The 14,193-nt window shown below is 48.7% G+C and overlaps 1 protein-coding gene across 3 annotated transcripts; it reads left to right on the top strand.

The window, feature by feature from the left end:
• The first annotated feature begins 83 nt into the window (after positions 1-83).
• Positions 84-12,982, top strand: ARV1 (ARV1 homolog, fatty acid homeostasis modulator). Of its 3 annotated transcripts, none has more exons than XM_036016044.1 (6): positions 84-350; positions 1,819-1,938; positions 3,916-4,069; positions 5,444-5,668; positions 6,442-6,624; positions 12,635-12,982. In XM_036016044.1, the coding sequence occupies exons 1-5, from the start codon at positions 144-146 to the stop codon at positions 6,582-6,584; spliced, it is 849 nt and encodes a 282-aa protein (XP_035871937.1). In that variant the 5' UTR covers positions 84-143; the 3' UTR covers positions 6,585-6,624; positions 12,635-12,982. The 3 variants fall into 3 exon arrangements, with proteins under 3 accessions (XP_035871937.1, XP_035871938.1, XP_035871936.1); XM_036016045.1 differs by lacking the exon at positions 12,635-12,982 and adding an exon at positions 8,320-8,886; XM_036016043.1 differs by lacking the exon at positions 12,635-12,982 and adding an exon at positions 7,000-7,276.
• Positions 12,983-14,193: the final 1,211 nt, after the last annotated feature.

The raw sequence follows: 14,193 nt of genomic DNA, 5'->3' as shown, positions 1-14,193 counted from the left end.
TCCTTGCTGGCCCAGCCTCGGGGCCCTTTTCGGTATTGGGACTACGAATTCCAGCAAGCACCGGGCGGCGCAGACTTTCCGGTCTGGCGTCTGACGTCCTCTCCAACACTGAATCGGAAGTTCTGGGCCTCAGTGGCGTGGAAATGGACACTGGTGGGCGGGGTGGGCTACGGCCCCGCAAGGGGAATCGGGAGGGGGTGACAGCGAGAAAGGGGAACACCAAAGAGGTGTCAGCGACTCCTGCTGCCGCAACCTCGTCCACCTGTCAGTACAGGTGTATTGAATGCAACCAAGAGGCCAAGGAGTTGTACCGAGACTATAACCACGGCGTGCTGAAGATAACCATCTGCGTGAGTTGCCAGATGTGGGGTGTCCTTGGAAAGAACCTGGCGTGGCGAGATTTGGGGACCAATCTATCCCAGCTTTTTAGGATGATAAAAATCGAGTTTCAGGGTCTTCTAATCCAGTCTTCAAATGGATGCGTGGCAGACCCGTCCTAGGCCTGTCAAACCTTCACATGAACACCTGTAGTGATACAGAATTCACTACCTTTCTCCTGTCGGTCCTGTTTGCTGGTGAGACCTAACCCGGTGAACGGATCCGCGGGCGGAGATGGATGTGGGTGTTGTGCAGAGAAATCGAAACATCGGATTAGGTTGACATTTGGGTTCACACCAAAGCTATTTTATTTTTAGATATTCTCCCCTTGGTGGACAAATGTTACCATTCTTACACGCCATAATCCATATTAAATTCTCATGAAATACCTTTTTTTCAGGTTTTGTCCATTGTGATTATTGAATGTACAGTATTGTGTCCAAAGCACTATGTAGATGATGGAATACAAAAAACAAAAATAAGTAAAATTCTGCTCTCAAGGTGTTCATAGTCTATTTATAGAGAGTAACCTTATGTTTAAAAAGTCACAAAATTGGAGGCATTAGCAAAGAACCTGTCCCATAAGAGGTGGTCAGTAAGTTCTTGTCCTGTTTCCGGTCTCCTGGTGATCAGTGTGAAAATAGCCCTGTAGCTATATACAAGGGAGTAGACAAAGTGTGAATGTGTACCTATTTATTGTCAGTTGGTATAATCACTCAGGTGCACGCACCCTCAATTTGTTCCTCTCATAAGTGGTTTCCCCTGGCTTGGAAAAATGTCAGCCCTGGTTAAATGTATCCACAACACACACGTTTGATAGGATTTGCTGAGCCCAGGAAGCCTTCGTTTGGATAACCTAGAACCCGGCTGTACAACCCAGCTCTGTCCACGGAGCCCAGCCCTCTCCAGTGTGTCTCCTGTAGTAGAGACGTATTCTCAGTGTTATCGGAGGAAAAACGGGCTTCTCTTGCTGTCTGCCATCCCAGCGTTGCTGGCCCTGTGCCACATTCTTTACCCACTTGTAGCTCTCGGAAGCTCTGGGTGCAGGGTTACTTTTCTGAACCCTTTTCTCCAAACCATGTTTCAAGAACCACAAAGCTGGGGGCCTTCTGGCCAACAGGCAACAATTTATCAAGGAAACTACATTGTACTTTAAACAGTTCCTACAAGTTGAGAGTACAATTTTTCTGGGATACTTTTCTGCTAAAATCCATCTTAAATCCAATATCTTTTTAGCTTAATATGAGATTAAAAGATTACTATTTCTAGTCTAGAAGATTATATTCTGAAACCAAGTCTTGAACAGATGAACAGTTTGTATCTGAATAGAAGGTTAAGTAAAATACCATACGAGTCCAAAAGACACTGCTGTTTTGAAGTCCTTTAAGATTTCAGAATGTGTGAATTTGCTTGTTCTAATGTTATTTTGCATTGTTTCAGAAATCCTGCCAGAAACCCGTAGACAAATACATCGAGTATGATCCTGTTATCATTCTGATTAATGCTGTTTTGTGCAAAGCACAGGCCTACAGGCATATTCTTTTCAACACGAAAATCAACGTGAGTTGTGATCATTTTGTTCTTTCCTAATTTTACTTGATGATGCTTTTGCATTTTAGAAGCATAATACTCATCTTGAACAGAATTAAAAAACAGCTCACTAAAAAAGAAATCCTAATGAGGGTGGGTTTTTATTTGACAATGTGTAGAAATTTCTAAAACTAAGCACTGATTTTTTTTAAAGTACGCTGTGTTTAGTGACTGTTTAAGAATGTGGTCTTTGATAAACTGACAAACCGTAATCTGAATTGCCTTCTCATAGGATACCTTTTGAAACAGACACCAATTATTTTTAACAATAAAGCTAAATATGTCCAGGTATGGAGAGAATTACACCTGTAAGAAATAATCAAGCGTTCAAAGAAAGATATTTTAAAATATAACTTACTGCATTTTATACTCTACTCTTGAAGGAATGCATGAGGTGAATAACAACACTGAACTTAATCAGAGAAGTCCTAATTTATAAAGTTGGATTTATCAAAGTATTATTTAATGTATTGAATTGTGAAATCTTTAAAAGTTTGGTTGGACTCACAGATAAAATACAGGACACCCAATTAAATTTGCAAATCAGATAAGTAATTTTTAGTATATGTCCCAAATATTGCATGGAACATACATATAAAAAAATTTGTTGTTTATCTGAAACTCACAATTGGGTGTTCTGTATTTTCACTTGCTAAATCTGGCCACCCTAAGTTTGGGCAACCCCAACGTGGACAGTAACAGTGAAACTTATTCATTCCTGTGGCCCTCCCCAAGTTAAGAAACCAGGGCAGTTTTTAAACTACTAGAGCACTGATTCTCGAACTTCGCTACATATCGGAATGACTGGGAGGGAGGGAGGGGGCCATGGTTAATCCTCCCAAGTCAGAGCCCCACCCCAAACCAAGGAAATCAGGGTCTCTGGGGATGGGGTCCAGGTGTCCATATCCTGCCCAGCCCCTAGGCGGTTCCACAGCGCAGCCAGGAGAGCCAGGAGAGCCAGGGCATCAGCTGGAGCCCCAGTCCCAGCTGCGTGGGCTTGCACGCACCGGTTCCAGTCTGTCATAATAAAGTTCAGCCCAGAGAGAAACAGAAAAAAAAAATTCTTGTTGCCTAGTCATTTGTGTTATGCTAAAATTTTACACCCTTTAGAATTTCCAGCTGATTTGCACCTTTCACTTGCTGTCTTCCAATATATTATTTTAGACTCGTCCAGCGTAGGAGCATTTTTTTTAAAAATCCACAGTCAGACTAACAGTTTCTTATGCAGTATCATTGAATCTTCAGATTAAATCTTCTTTTCACTACTTCCTCCTACCCACAAGTAACATAAATCCCATGCTTGTTTGTGTCTATAAGACAAATGCTGAAAATTTAATGAGGGGTGCACTTCTATTTAAAGCCATGATTCTTAACTAGGGGTGCACATTGAAATCCCCCCCTCCCTCCAGAACTGTTTCAAAGTATGCATGTCTAGAATGTACTCCCAAAGACTCTGAGTCGGGACTGGGGCCGAGACATTATTAGTATTTGAAAAAATCTCTGCATGTGATTCTGGTGAAGACATTGTTAATTAAGAACCACTAGCTTACAGACTGAATACAAATACGCACCTCAATGGGAATTTCAGAATTTGAAAAACTACTAGGTAGGACATTTTTCTTTTCTTTTTAAGATTTGGTTTATTTTTTAGAGAGGGGAAGGGAGGGAGAAACAGGGAGAGAAACATCAATGTGTGGTTGCCTCTTGCGTGCCCCCTACTGGGTATCTGGCCTGCAACCCAGGCATGTGCCCTGACTGGGAATCGAACCGGCGACCCTTTGATTTGCAGGCCGGCACTCAACCACTGAGCCACACCAGCCAGGGCTAGCTACATATGACATTTTTCAAAACCACAAATACTGTACATACTGTGTCTGTACCTATTGGTATTCAGTACAATTAATTCTTGTTTACCTAATTGAATGGCACTGTCTTTTTGACTACCAGATGCACGGAAAACTCTGCATATTTTGTTTGCTTTGTGAAGCCTATCTGAGGTGGTGGCAGCTTCAAGATTCAAGCCAGAACACTGATCCCGATGACTTCATCAGATATGCTAAGGAGTGGGATTTCTACAGAATGTTTGCAATTGCTTCTCTAGGTAGGACCATCAGCCCTGCTTTCTCTGTTCTTAGTTAACTGGCACTTGTTCCTGTGATTCAAAGTAAGATGCATGGTAAGAGGAGCTATTTAGTATAGGGCTTGAGACTTAATTTTCAGTTCTACCACTAACCTACTAAGTGAGTTTGTTCAAATTTCTGCTTTCTTACTTTTTATTTGTTACCACACCTGTGGTATGGAAATACCATCAGAGTAAATGGTCTTTATCCATCAGATGGATATTATCAGTTTAAAGAGTTTCATAAAATACTCTGAGACATAATACTGTTGATAAAATCCTTAAATTTAAATATAATTTCCCAGTTTGAAAATGACCTGGGCCCCATTGTTACTAAGACAGATTGGTAATTGCCAGGTATTACCCAGTGTCATGTACTAATGCAATGTAAGGAGAAGTCGTACGTTCAGGAATTGCTGTGCTTCAGAACTTGAACTTGTGACTCAGGTCAGAATGGCGTTGCATTCATTTCTGTGACTATTTTATTACTTACTGGTTTCCATGCCTCTCTGCTTCTAACATTCTGTGATTAGGAACCATTGTCATCCACTCCAGTGTCATCTTTCTGGACCACGTGTCCCCTTTTGTCCTCCTTTTTTTTCTCTATCTGCTGTCACTCCCTTGGTCCTCTCGTCCAGCTCCGAGGTTTTAAGATTCATCTGTATGCTCAGAATTCCCAAACGTACACAGTAATACTAAACATATCCTTAAACATATCACATTAGCCAGGAACTAGAACCTAATATAATGTTAAGCTTTAAAGCAAAGCTTCATAAAATTTCTAAAAGTACACTGCTTTATGACCTCTGTGTGTGAATACTTCCTGGAAGGATAAGGAATTGCACTCAAAGTTGGCTAAAATCACGAAGGGAAGCTTTCAGTGCAGGTGACAGAGCATTCGATACATAGTGGAAGAATGAACAAGGGAAATGTCTTCCTTTGTAACTCCGAGGATGGGCCCATCTTTTAGATTGAAAACCCTCCCTCCTCTGTTCATTCTCCCCTGTGGGGAAGTAGGGGTCAGGCACTCAGGATGGTCCAGCAGAATCCCACTTCCAGAAGGAACTTCAGAAAATTGATGATTGCAGTCCGGGCGGAGTTACCTTTTCTTCAGTGGATGGTGAAATACTTCATGAAGGAGTAGTTGAAATGTATTTCTGAAATTATACTAGAAGGATTTGACACAAAAGGAAAAAAAAAAAAAAGGAGGAGGAAGAGAAAAAATTGGATCTAGATGAAGCGTTGAATGAAGCCAGCTGACACATTGCATCTTGGGTTGTGGTCTCTTCGTTTTGATGGGGCTGTGGTATTTTTGGATAGGGACATTCTTATTTTTATTTCCCATTTCCTTCTTAGAACAAGCTGCCTTTTTAATTGGCATTTTTACCTTCCTGTGGATAGAACGATCCGTCACAACCAAAAAGAAACCCAACTTTGTCTTGCTGCTGAAAGCCTTACTGTTGTCGAGCTACGGAAAGCTCTTGCTGATCCCCGCGGTCATCTGGGAGCATGAGTACACACTGCTGTGCCTGAGGTTCATTAAAGTCTTCGTCCTCACCTCGAACTTCCAGGCGATCAGAGGTGCGTTCCTGCTTTACTCTGTCCTCTCGGCTCTCCACACACGTGAACGCTTGTAGCCTTCGTTCCAGATCACAGGTTTTATGTAATCAGTTAACCACTGTCAGTCTCCGCAGAACAGCGACAATGCCTGACATTTCTGCAGTGCTTTATACATGGCATGTTTCGTATTTGCTCAGTTTAACCACATGCTACTATGTCGTTTTCAAATGTTTTCATATGCATCATCTCTGTCCTGTGGAGTTAGCAGGACAGCCATTGTCACCTCGGCTTTATCAACGGCTCGTCCAAATTCACGTGGTCGGCGTCGCCAAGCCAGGGTGGGTGCCACTGCACCAGGGGAGAGAGGGGCCCCCGTGTGCCTGCGTTTTCCCACACCTTGGGAGAAGCGCCACTGTAAATGGGCTGTTAGCTGATACTTTCTATCATAATGCTGTTGTCCAGTCAGCTGTAAAACTAGGAGTACTGGGTTTTTCCGCTATTCTCTTTATGACCTTAGAATCTATATTTCGTCTTTTCTCTTCATGGTAATGGGAATCCGCCTCGACTCCGGGAGTGTCTGTGTTACGTGCAGACACTTTGGTTCTCTCCAAAGGTGTGCAGTGGGGAAGGTGGGAGGAGGTTGCCGCACAGTTCAGTAAGGACAAATAGAGATTTTCTAAAAACAGCTTTACAAAGCAACCCCATTCCTACCACTTAATTTACATATCACTTAACAATGTCAATGTCACAGACTTAAGCTCCGAAGACCTTACCAGCTGCCTCTTCTCCTCCAGTGACACTAAACAGCACCCGCAAGCTGTCCCTCTGCGCCATCCTGTGCGGCTTACTGATGGAGAGCACCATGGTCTACTTCTTCAGGAGGATGGAGTGGGACCTCGGGAGTGACTGCGCCATCTATAAGGCGCAAGACTTCTGAAGAGGGACCGAAGCGCCCGAGCGTGCGTGCGTTCAGATAGGTACCCTTCTCAAGTGAGACAGATGTCATTGTGGACAACCAGGGCCCTTCCACAAGCATCCCCTGGCCTCCAGGACATTAGTGCATGTCTCACAGGGTCCTTCCCTTTTGTCATGCTCAGTGACACCCACATCTATGTCTTCCCCGCACCTGGAGCCCATTCTCACGACTCCTCTGACTCCTCCGCCCCGACTCACTCCCCAGGGGTCCCAGACTCCGGAGTCTGCCCCGCTGACAGCTTCTTCTGCCCTTCCCAGCCATCCGCTCCCTCCCTGCCAGCATCCCTGCTCTGTGTGTCCATTAGACGTCTAGTCCTGCAACCCTGATTTCTGCTTCTGACTTAGTTCACCTCCCTCTTATCCACACTGCAACCTAGAGGCAGTTGCTGAGCCCCTTGAAGTCCGCCGGCTTCTTGCCCTTCTATCAGACTCATGACTTGGTAGAGCCGTTTGGTGAGTCTCGCCATCTGTTTTCTCCATAAATCATGGTGGCTGTCGCTTGCTCAGGCCCTGCCTGCGTAGGCAGAGACCCTCCCTCTGCTGGACTCTGTCTCATGGTCACCTCTAGTGAACCTCCCAGCAAGCGGCCTGAAGTCTCCCCCACACGCCTTATTCCTGGGTCTGCCGCCACTTTGCTGAGAAAGGAGACTGTTACGAATTCTTCGAGCTTCCTTCTTCAGCCCAGAACTTCTCTGACGGGGCATCCTGCCTGCCCCGGCCCTCCCTGCGGTGGTCTCGGAGCTGCACTCAGCATCCTCGTCCTCCCCGGCTCTCTCCATCCTGCTCACATCCCCCTCCCTGCGGCCTGGGCAGACCCCTGGGTCCTGGCGCCCAGAGGCAGAAGGACACGGAGCCCTGTGAGGGCAGGCTGAGGCAGTGCTCCACCGCCCCTTCCTCGCCTGCCACGTGGTCCTCGTGGACGGCTCCAGGCCGTCCTCACCCCTGTCCACTCTGCCTCTATGCAGAGCCCTTTCCCCTTAGCTTTCCTCTGACAGTGTCCCTGGTCCCCCATCACTCAGACGCCAGCTCATCCCTCGTCATCACTCACCACGACCTCTGGGCCTCGGCCCTTCCTGGTAACACGCACGTCTCCGCAGAGCTCCTCTCTGCTGCCCACCGCCCCCCCCCCCCCCGACACTTCCTGCCATTTCTGGGGCTGATACAGGAAATCCTTGTCTCTTCCCGAGGAACTATAGTTCCGTCCAAGCTTCCGTGCGGCACTCCTTAATCTGGTCCTGATTAATGTGGCTCTTCTCCGCAGACCCGTCCCTGCCCTTGTCCTCCACTGCAGTCCCCTCCTCTCAGGGACAAGCTACACATTCCCCGGGCCGGCGTGGCCTCTTCTCCGCCTACCCAGGCGCAGTCTGTCGTCTTGGCTCCTCTGCGGAAGGAAGACCTTCCCCAAGCCCCTTCGTTGGCCGACACCCAGGGCCAGCGTCCTCAGCAATTGCGGGTCCTGGATCTCCCGAGACTGTCCCGGGGCAGATGCTGTGCCCCCGTCATGATTTCTGGTCAGGAACACAGGGTCACCATCTGTAACAGCCACTCGGAAGCCGTTGTCCTCCGCCACGTCAGCCCTGTTGTGCCAGACGCTGTTCGCGTCCACATGTTCATGCCTGATGCCCCCGGACTCCCCCAGGTCTCTTGGTGCCAAGAGAAACCATGGCTGAGGCCCCCCTGTGTCCCCCATCGTGCAGGGCCCGGCCCAGTGAGTACGTGGTGGGTGGTTCCAGCAGACGGGGCCGTTCCGCAGACCCCTGTCATCACCCACAGCTTGTTCTTTACTGTCTGTGGCATGACCAGCTGCGTCTGAAGAAGAGAAGTCAGATACAACCAAGCTCCTAATTCCTGTTGAGTAAAATTTTGATGTACTTCCTGAAAAAGAAGGCGATGCTAATAGCATCCGAAACCCCGACCTACCCCTCACCCCTGCGTACAGGAAACAGCCTAACCACATACAGATACTCCCAGGCCCACACAGAAACTCTCACACAGACACAAGGGATGTTGTGTGCAACAAGCGAGGATTTGTACATTACAGATCACTCCAGGTAAGCGTTGAAATGAAGAGAGGAACATGCATTCATGATTCACAGTAAAAATCTGTGCTTCAGCCCTGGCCAGGTAGCTCTCAGCTGGTTAGAGCATCGTCCCGATACACCAAGGTCACGGGTTCGACCTCCATTCAGAGCACATGTGAGAATCAACCAAAGAAGGCATGAAGAAGTGAAACAATTCAGATCAATATTTCTCTCCCTTTCTCTTTTCCTCCCCCATCCTCACTGTCTCTAAACATTTTTTTTAAAAATGTGTGTTTCATGCCTATGGCATCTTTATATCTTTTAATTTAAATGTTAAGTTACTGCCTTTAAATAATATATTTACAATAATATTTTGTATTCTTATAACAATAGAACTTTTAATAAAGTCAGAATAAACTGACCAAAACTTAAAAAATGTTTTCAATTCAGTATCTTTCCCTGTAACTATGTTACCTTTCAATTTGGCTGGTCCAGAAATAAATAACTAAAAATAACTCAGTTGTATAGTGTACAAGGGTGAATTATATCTCAATGAAGCTATTTTTACATAAATCAACATGACCTTCCCCCTTTTCTCTCGCCCTGTTTCACTCACTAGTTCCTTTCCTCATCATTTACTTACGCATTAGACAGAAACCACCGAGCACCTACCGTATGGGCGTCAGACACTGTGAATACGGTGGTGAGTAAGACACATGTTTAGAAACTCGAGTAGCTAACGGCAGTCCAGCGTGATAAGGGCTGTGAAAGGCAAGTGCGGGGTCCTGGGGAAATACACAGCAGGGACACCTGCTCCAGTCTTAGGAGCTGAGAAGGGGTCCCAAGAAGTGGGGGACAGGAAAGGGACTTCCCCAGCGTCCCTGGCAGTGTGCACAGAGTCCTAGCGGGCGGAGCATCGCGCATATGCAGGGAACTGAGCGTTGATAGCACGAGCGGGAAATGTGGGCAGTAGGCATCCATGGAAAGGTACTGGGAATTCATGTAAAGGTCAGATTATGAAGGGCCTCATGAGCGGTCATTTACCCCGAGGACAAAGCGAAAACAGAGCACGTCCAGTTGGGCTGACACCCCAGAACGGCCACGGGGTGCTGACCACCAGACGCAGCCTGTGCCTGAAAAGGTGCAAGCGGGGACGCTGGTTCACAGGCATTCAACCGAAAGGAAAAGCAAGGAGTCGACAAAATGACATAAAATGTCCTGCATGAGTCATAGCTCTCAAATCTCTGGTCCTCAACTCAGACTAGTGAAGAGAAACACATCGCCCACGTATAAGTGCACGCTCCGTGCATCCCCAGCCTTTCCCGATCACCACAGAGCTGTCTGTTCGCTTTTTTAAGTCGAGTGTTAGATACCTCTTTCCTCGGTGGCAGCGAGGTGTTGGTGAGCAGTGGTGAGCTCGTCTGGCCCAGCTCTGATCCTCGACTCCGTTCAGCATGTTCTCTCCTCCCTCCTGGGAGCGAGAACAGGAAGGGCGAGAGCAGGGAGATGCCGTCCGGTGGCCAGGCAGTCTGTGGGAAAAGTGGCCCCTTCTCCCACTGCCCGCCCATCCCTGCAGCTCCTCCTCTCTGCTGGCTGAGGCCCTGCATTCTCAACACAGACGAAACACTTCAGGTATAAACGTCGAAAGGGTCGTACAGGGAAAACACACATGGCCACCACCTACATTTTATAGTTCTTAAGCGTTGCCCTTTTCAAACAAGTTTATGTTTCTGAGACCGCAGAACTGCTCCATTACACGGGGGGGACATTGTAAGGTAGGTGGTGGCGATGGTAATGCTTTGAACAATATCTGTTTTCCAAGCCACCCCTCTGCCCCCAAACCAAGATGTTGTCTAACAATGACAAGGGGAAAAGGTGTTTATATGAAAATCCACTCGAAGGCATAGCAATTAAATCCCTTTCTGACGTCCCCACTTCTCCTGAGAGGCACGTGCACTCAGCCATCGGCCAGGTCACACAGGGGCCACCCTGACAGCCCGCGCTGGCAGCAGAGCCCGGAACCAGAAGGACTCGGCTTCCGAGTGCACTGCAGGGACGTGAGCGGGGCCCAGGAGGCGGACAAGTGGCCTTTTGTCGGAAGCCTCTCCGTCAGAGCCTTTGAGGCCCTTTGAGCTAAATTTGGAGGAAAACATCATGGTGTACACATGAGCCAAAAAAAGAATATTTTTAGATTTTTAAAATGAGACCAAAAATGACTAAAAAATTTTAAACTATTTTTAAATCTGTCTTAAATGGAGAAACGGAAGCTTAGAATCAAGGGATTTGCTCAAGGTCACAGGACCATAGAGGGACAGAATCGGGACTAAAACCCTGGCCTCTACTCCTGGTCTAGTGGCGGTGGGGTCCTTGGGTCTATTTTCCCGTGTAAAGAAAGGGAGTAATTTCCTGTTCTTCAAGTACAGTTAGGTGTAAAGGACAGGAGAACTGTAAGTAAATAGGGAACTTAACGGACTAAAACCAGGTTCAAATATCAGTCCTTTGTCTCCGAGGGACCCAGCGGAGGAGGAACATGCACAGTGGGTTCCATTCTCCCCTCTGGGGGAAGCTGCGACCCTTCGGAGTTGTGTTGGAGTTGTGTTGCGTCTTTCCGGTATTCACCACGAGGTCTGACCGCGTCCTTCCGTTACAAAACCAGGGACACAGTCTAAAGGGACATGTTCTTAACCCAAGACTGAATTTAACATGGTCTCTGGATCCTGATGAGCCCCCCGAGGAAAAGCATCACACAAGCAAGAAGCTCAGTACCCAAAACAGGATTCAGTTTATTTATTCCTATTTAACAAAGATCTATGCATACTGTAACTTTGTGCCAGTCCCGGGTTGAAGGGCTTTGTCATCGTTAACTCACTAAGTCCTAGAAGATCCCTGTGGACTAACATCGACTCTGAGAGCCAACGGGACGGGTATCCCGAGGCCTGGATGCCGAGAGGGTCAGCGTGTTCGGCCAGCAGATCGATCGATGACGTCCTGTCACGGCACAGACACAGAGCTAAGGGGGGAGAACATAAAGGCACCTAGGAATCTGTGTTAGTTTCCCATGGATGCTGTAACACATGGTCACAAGCTTGGTTTGAAACAACAAATTTAGAGCCCTGGCTGGCGTAGCTCAGTGGATTGAGCTTGGGCTGCGAACCAAAGCATTGCAGGTTCGATTCCCAGCCAGGGCACATGCTTGGGTTGCAGGCTATAACCCCCAGCAACCGCACATTGATGTTTCTCTCTCTCTCTATCTCCCTCCCTTCCCTCTCTGAAAATAAATAAATTAAAACAACAACAAATTTAGTCTCTCCCAGTTCTGGAGGGCAGAAGTCCCATCCCTTTCCCTGGGCCAAAGTCAAGGTGTCGGCAGGGCCACGCACCCTTCAGAGGCGCGAGTGGAATCCGCCCCAGGCCTCTTCCGGCTTCCGGTGGTGGCCGCCATTCCTTGGCCGGGGCCACATCAGTCTCTCGCCCACCTTCACAGTGCCACCTCATGGACATCCGGGCTGGCAGTTAGGTCCCAGCTGGACGACCCAGGATAAGCTGGTGATCTTGAGATTCCTACTATAATCACATCTGTGACAGTCTTGCTTTCAAAATAAGGTAACATTTACAAACTCCAGAGATTATATCTTTGTCCAAGATATCTTGGCGGCCAGGACAGGGCAGGGGGGGTGCATTTTTCCACCTACCCCCAAAGTCACCTGGCTGATAGCAGCCCCTCAACACACACACAGACACACAGCCTCCCAAACTTGAGCAGGACACGCCGTGAAAAGTCCCGGGGAGGCAGACTCCAGGGCAGTACAAAGAGCTCTCTGAAAAGTCCCTTGCGACACAGTCACCTGCCCTCGGGGCTGTTGGAGCACACGCCGTGACCGGCTGTGAGTGACGGAGGTCCCGCATCAGCTGGGCGCGGATTCCGTGAAACCCTTCACACTTCCTTGCGACCTGCAAAGAATGCTGTTCTAACTCTTCCCGTGTTTTCCAGGAATCGCCTTGCTGGGACACCGTGGGCAGGGAAATGCCAAGGCCAACAGCTGCCTTAGAACTGGGCATTCATCACCTGTCCCTGCCCTTCACTGGACTTCAAGGTCAGAAAGCCTCATTTATATTCTGCCAGCCAACAGCCCTTGCCTGTCTCCCAGCAGGGGCTCCTTGGGCTGGTTTTGCACCCAGTTTTACCTTCCCTCCTGTCCTGCCCTTGTATTCCCTTCGTGCTGATTTCTAAACCCACTTTTAGAAAAGACTGCGACTTGCTGCATTGTGTGCATTTTTACAAAGCGGCCTGAAATAGTTTTCGGAACAAAGGTGATATGTAAGTCCCATCGACCCATTTCAGGGCGGTCACTGCGCAAGCAGGCACCTGGTGTGCCTCCCGCCCTGTGGGGTGTGCTTCCGGTCTGCGTCGGCAGCAGGGGCCGTTGGGTCAGCTTCCAGGTCTCCTGCCGGGCCTCCTCCAACAGAGCTCTCCGCACAGTGGAAATGCTGTGGTCTGCGCGCCGAGCTTGTGCAGGTTCACGGTCAACGACAGTCATTAGGGTATGTCTGATAGGAACTCCTTGAGAGAAGCCGTGGGGGGCATGATGATCGCAGGTGCGCTGAGAGGAACCTGTCTTCCCTGGTATTTCTGCCAGGAAGGCCAATGCGGACCAGCCCACGGCGGTCCAGTGCCCCACGGGGGTGCTGCTGGCTGCCCCATGCTGGCGAGAAACAATAACTGCAAGCTGAGCCAGGTGGGAAGCAGCCTCCTCACCCCCAACCAGGTCGTCTGATTCCCCAGGCACCTCTTACCGTGGGCTCCATCAGCAGCGTGCCCTCCGACCTCAGATCCCCGCGCCTTTCCTACCTCGGTGCTGCACTCGGGAATCTCACAGGAGCTTCCCCGTCTCCATCCCCGATGGTGTCCTAGAAACCGTCTTAAATGGTCTCTTTCACTCCTCCTTCCCGAGCCCCACTCTGACATCTTGTCATCCCGGCAGGAGGAGAAAGAAAGGGGCTGAAGGGTAAGGTGCTCGTTCTCCCCCAACATCCCAGAACAGAGCTGCTCCCTCTCGAGGGAATTGGGGCATTTTCTCAGGCTCTGTGGTGACTGCGGCTTTCACCACGTCTATTTCTTTCATCCTCACCGGAGGGTATGTTTTGATTTTAAAGAGAGAGAGGAAGAGAGAAACATTGATCAGTTGCCTCCCATACCCAGCCGCCCAACTGGGAATCGAACCAGCAACCTTTTGGTGCACAGGACAGCACTCCAACCAGCTGAGCCACCCGGCCAGGGCCGCCCAGTCTGTGTCTAATGCAAGTGCTCCTCCCACCAGCATCGGTCATCCCGGTAACAGTGGTTTCCGAGTCCCTGGGCCCCGTTCCCACCCATCCCTTACTTCCACTAAAGCTTCTTGTCTCGGAGATGAAGTGGGAAGCAGGGAGAGGGGTCCTTCTGCCTGCGGTTGGCCGAAGTAATTACCCTGTTGGTGCTGCCCCGTCCTCTCCTGCCCCAGGCATCTGCCCCTCCAGGGCTATAATTCTGCCTCACGATCGCCTCGTGCTTTA

The sequence above is a fragment of the Phyllostomus discolor genome, chromosome 15 (assembly GCF_004126475.2).
Source record: "Phyllostomus discolor isolate MPI-MPIP mPhyDis1 chromosome 15, mPhyDis1.pri.v3, whole genome shotgun sequence".
Lineage (NCBI taxonomy): Eukaryota > Metazoa > Chordata > Mammalia > Chiroptera > Phyllostomidae > Phyllostomus > Phyllostomus discolor.
Note: the sequence above shows the minus strand (reverse complement) of the source record. Positions and strands in the feature narration are given on the sequence as shown.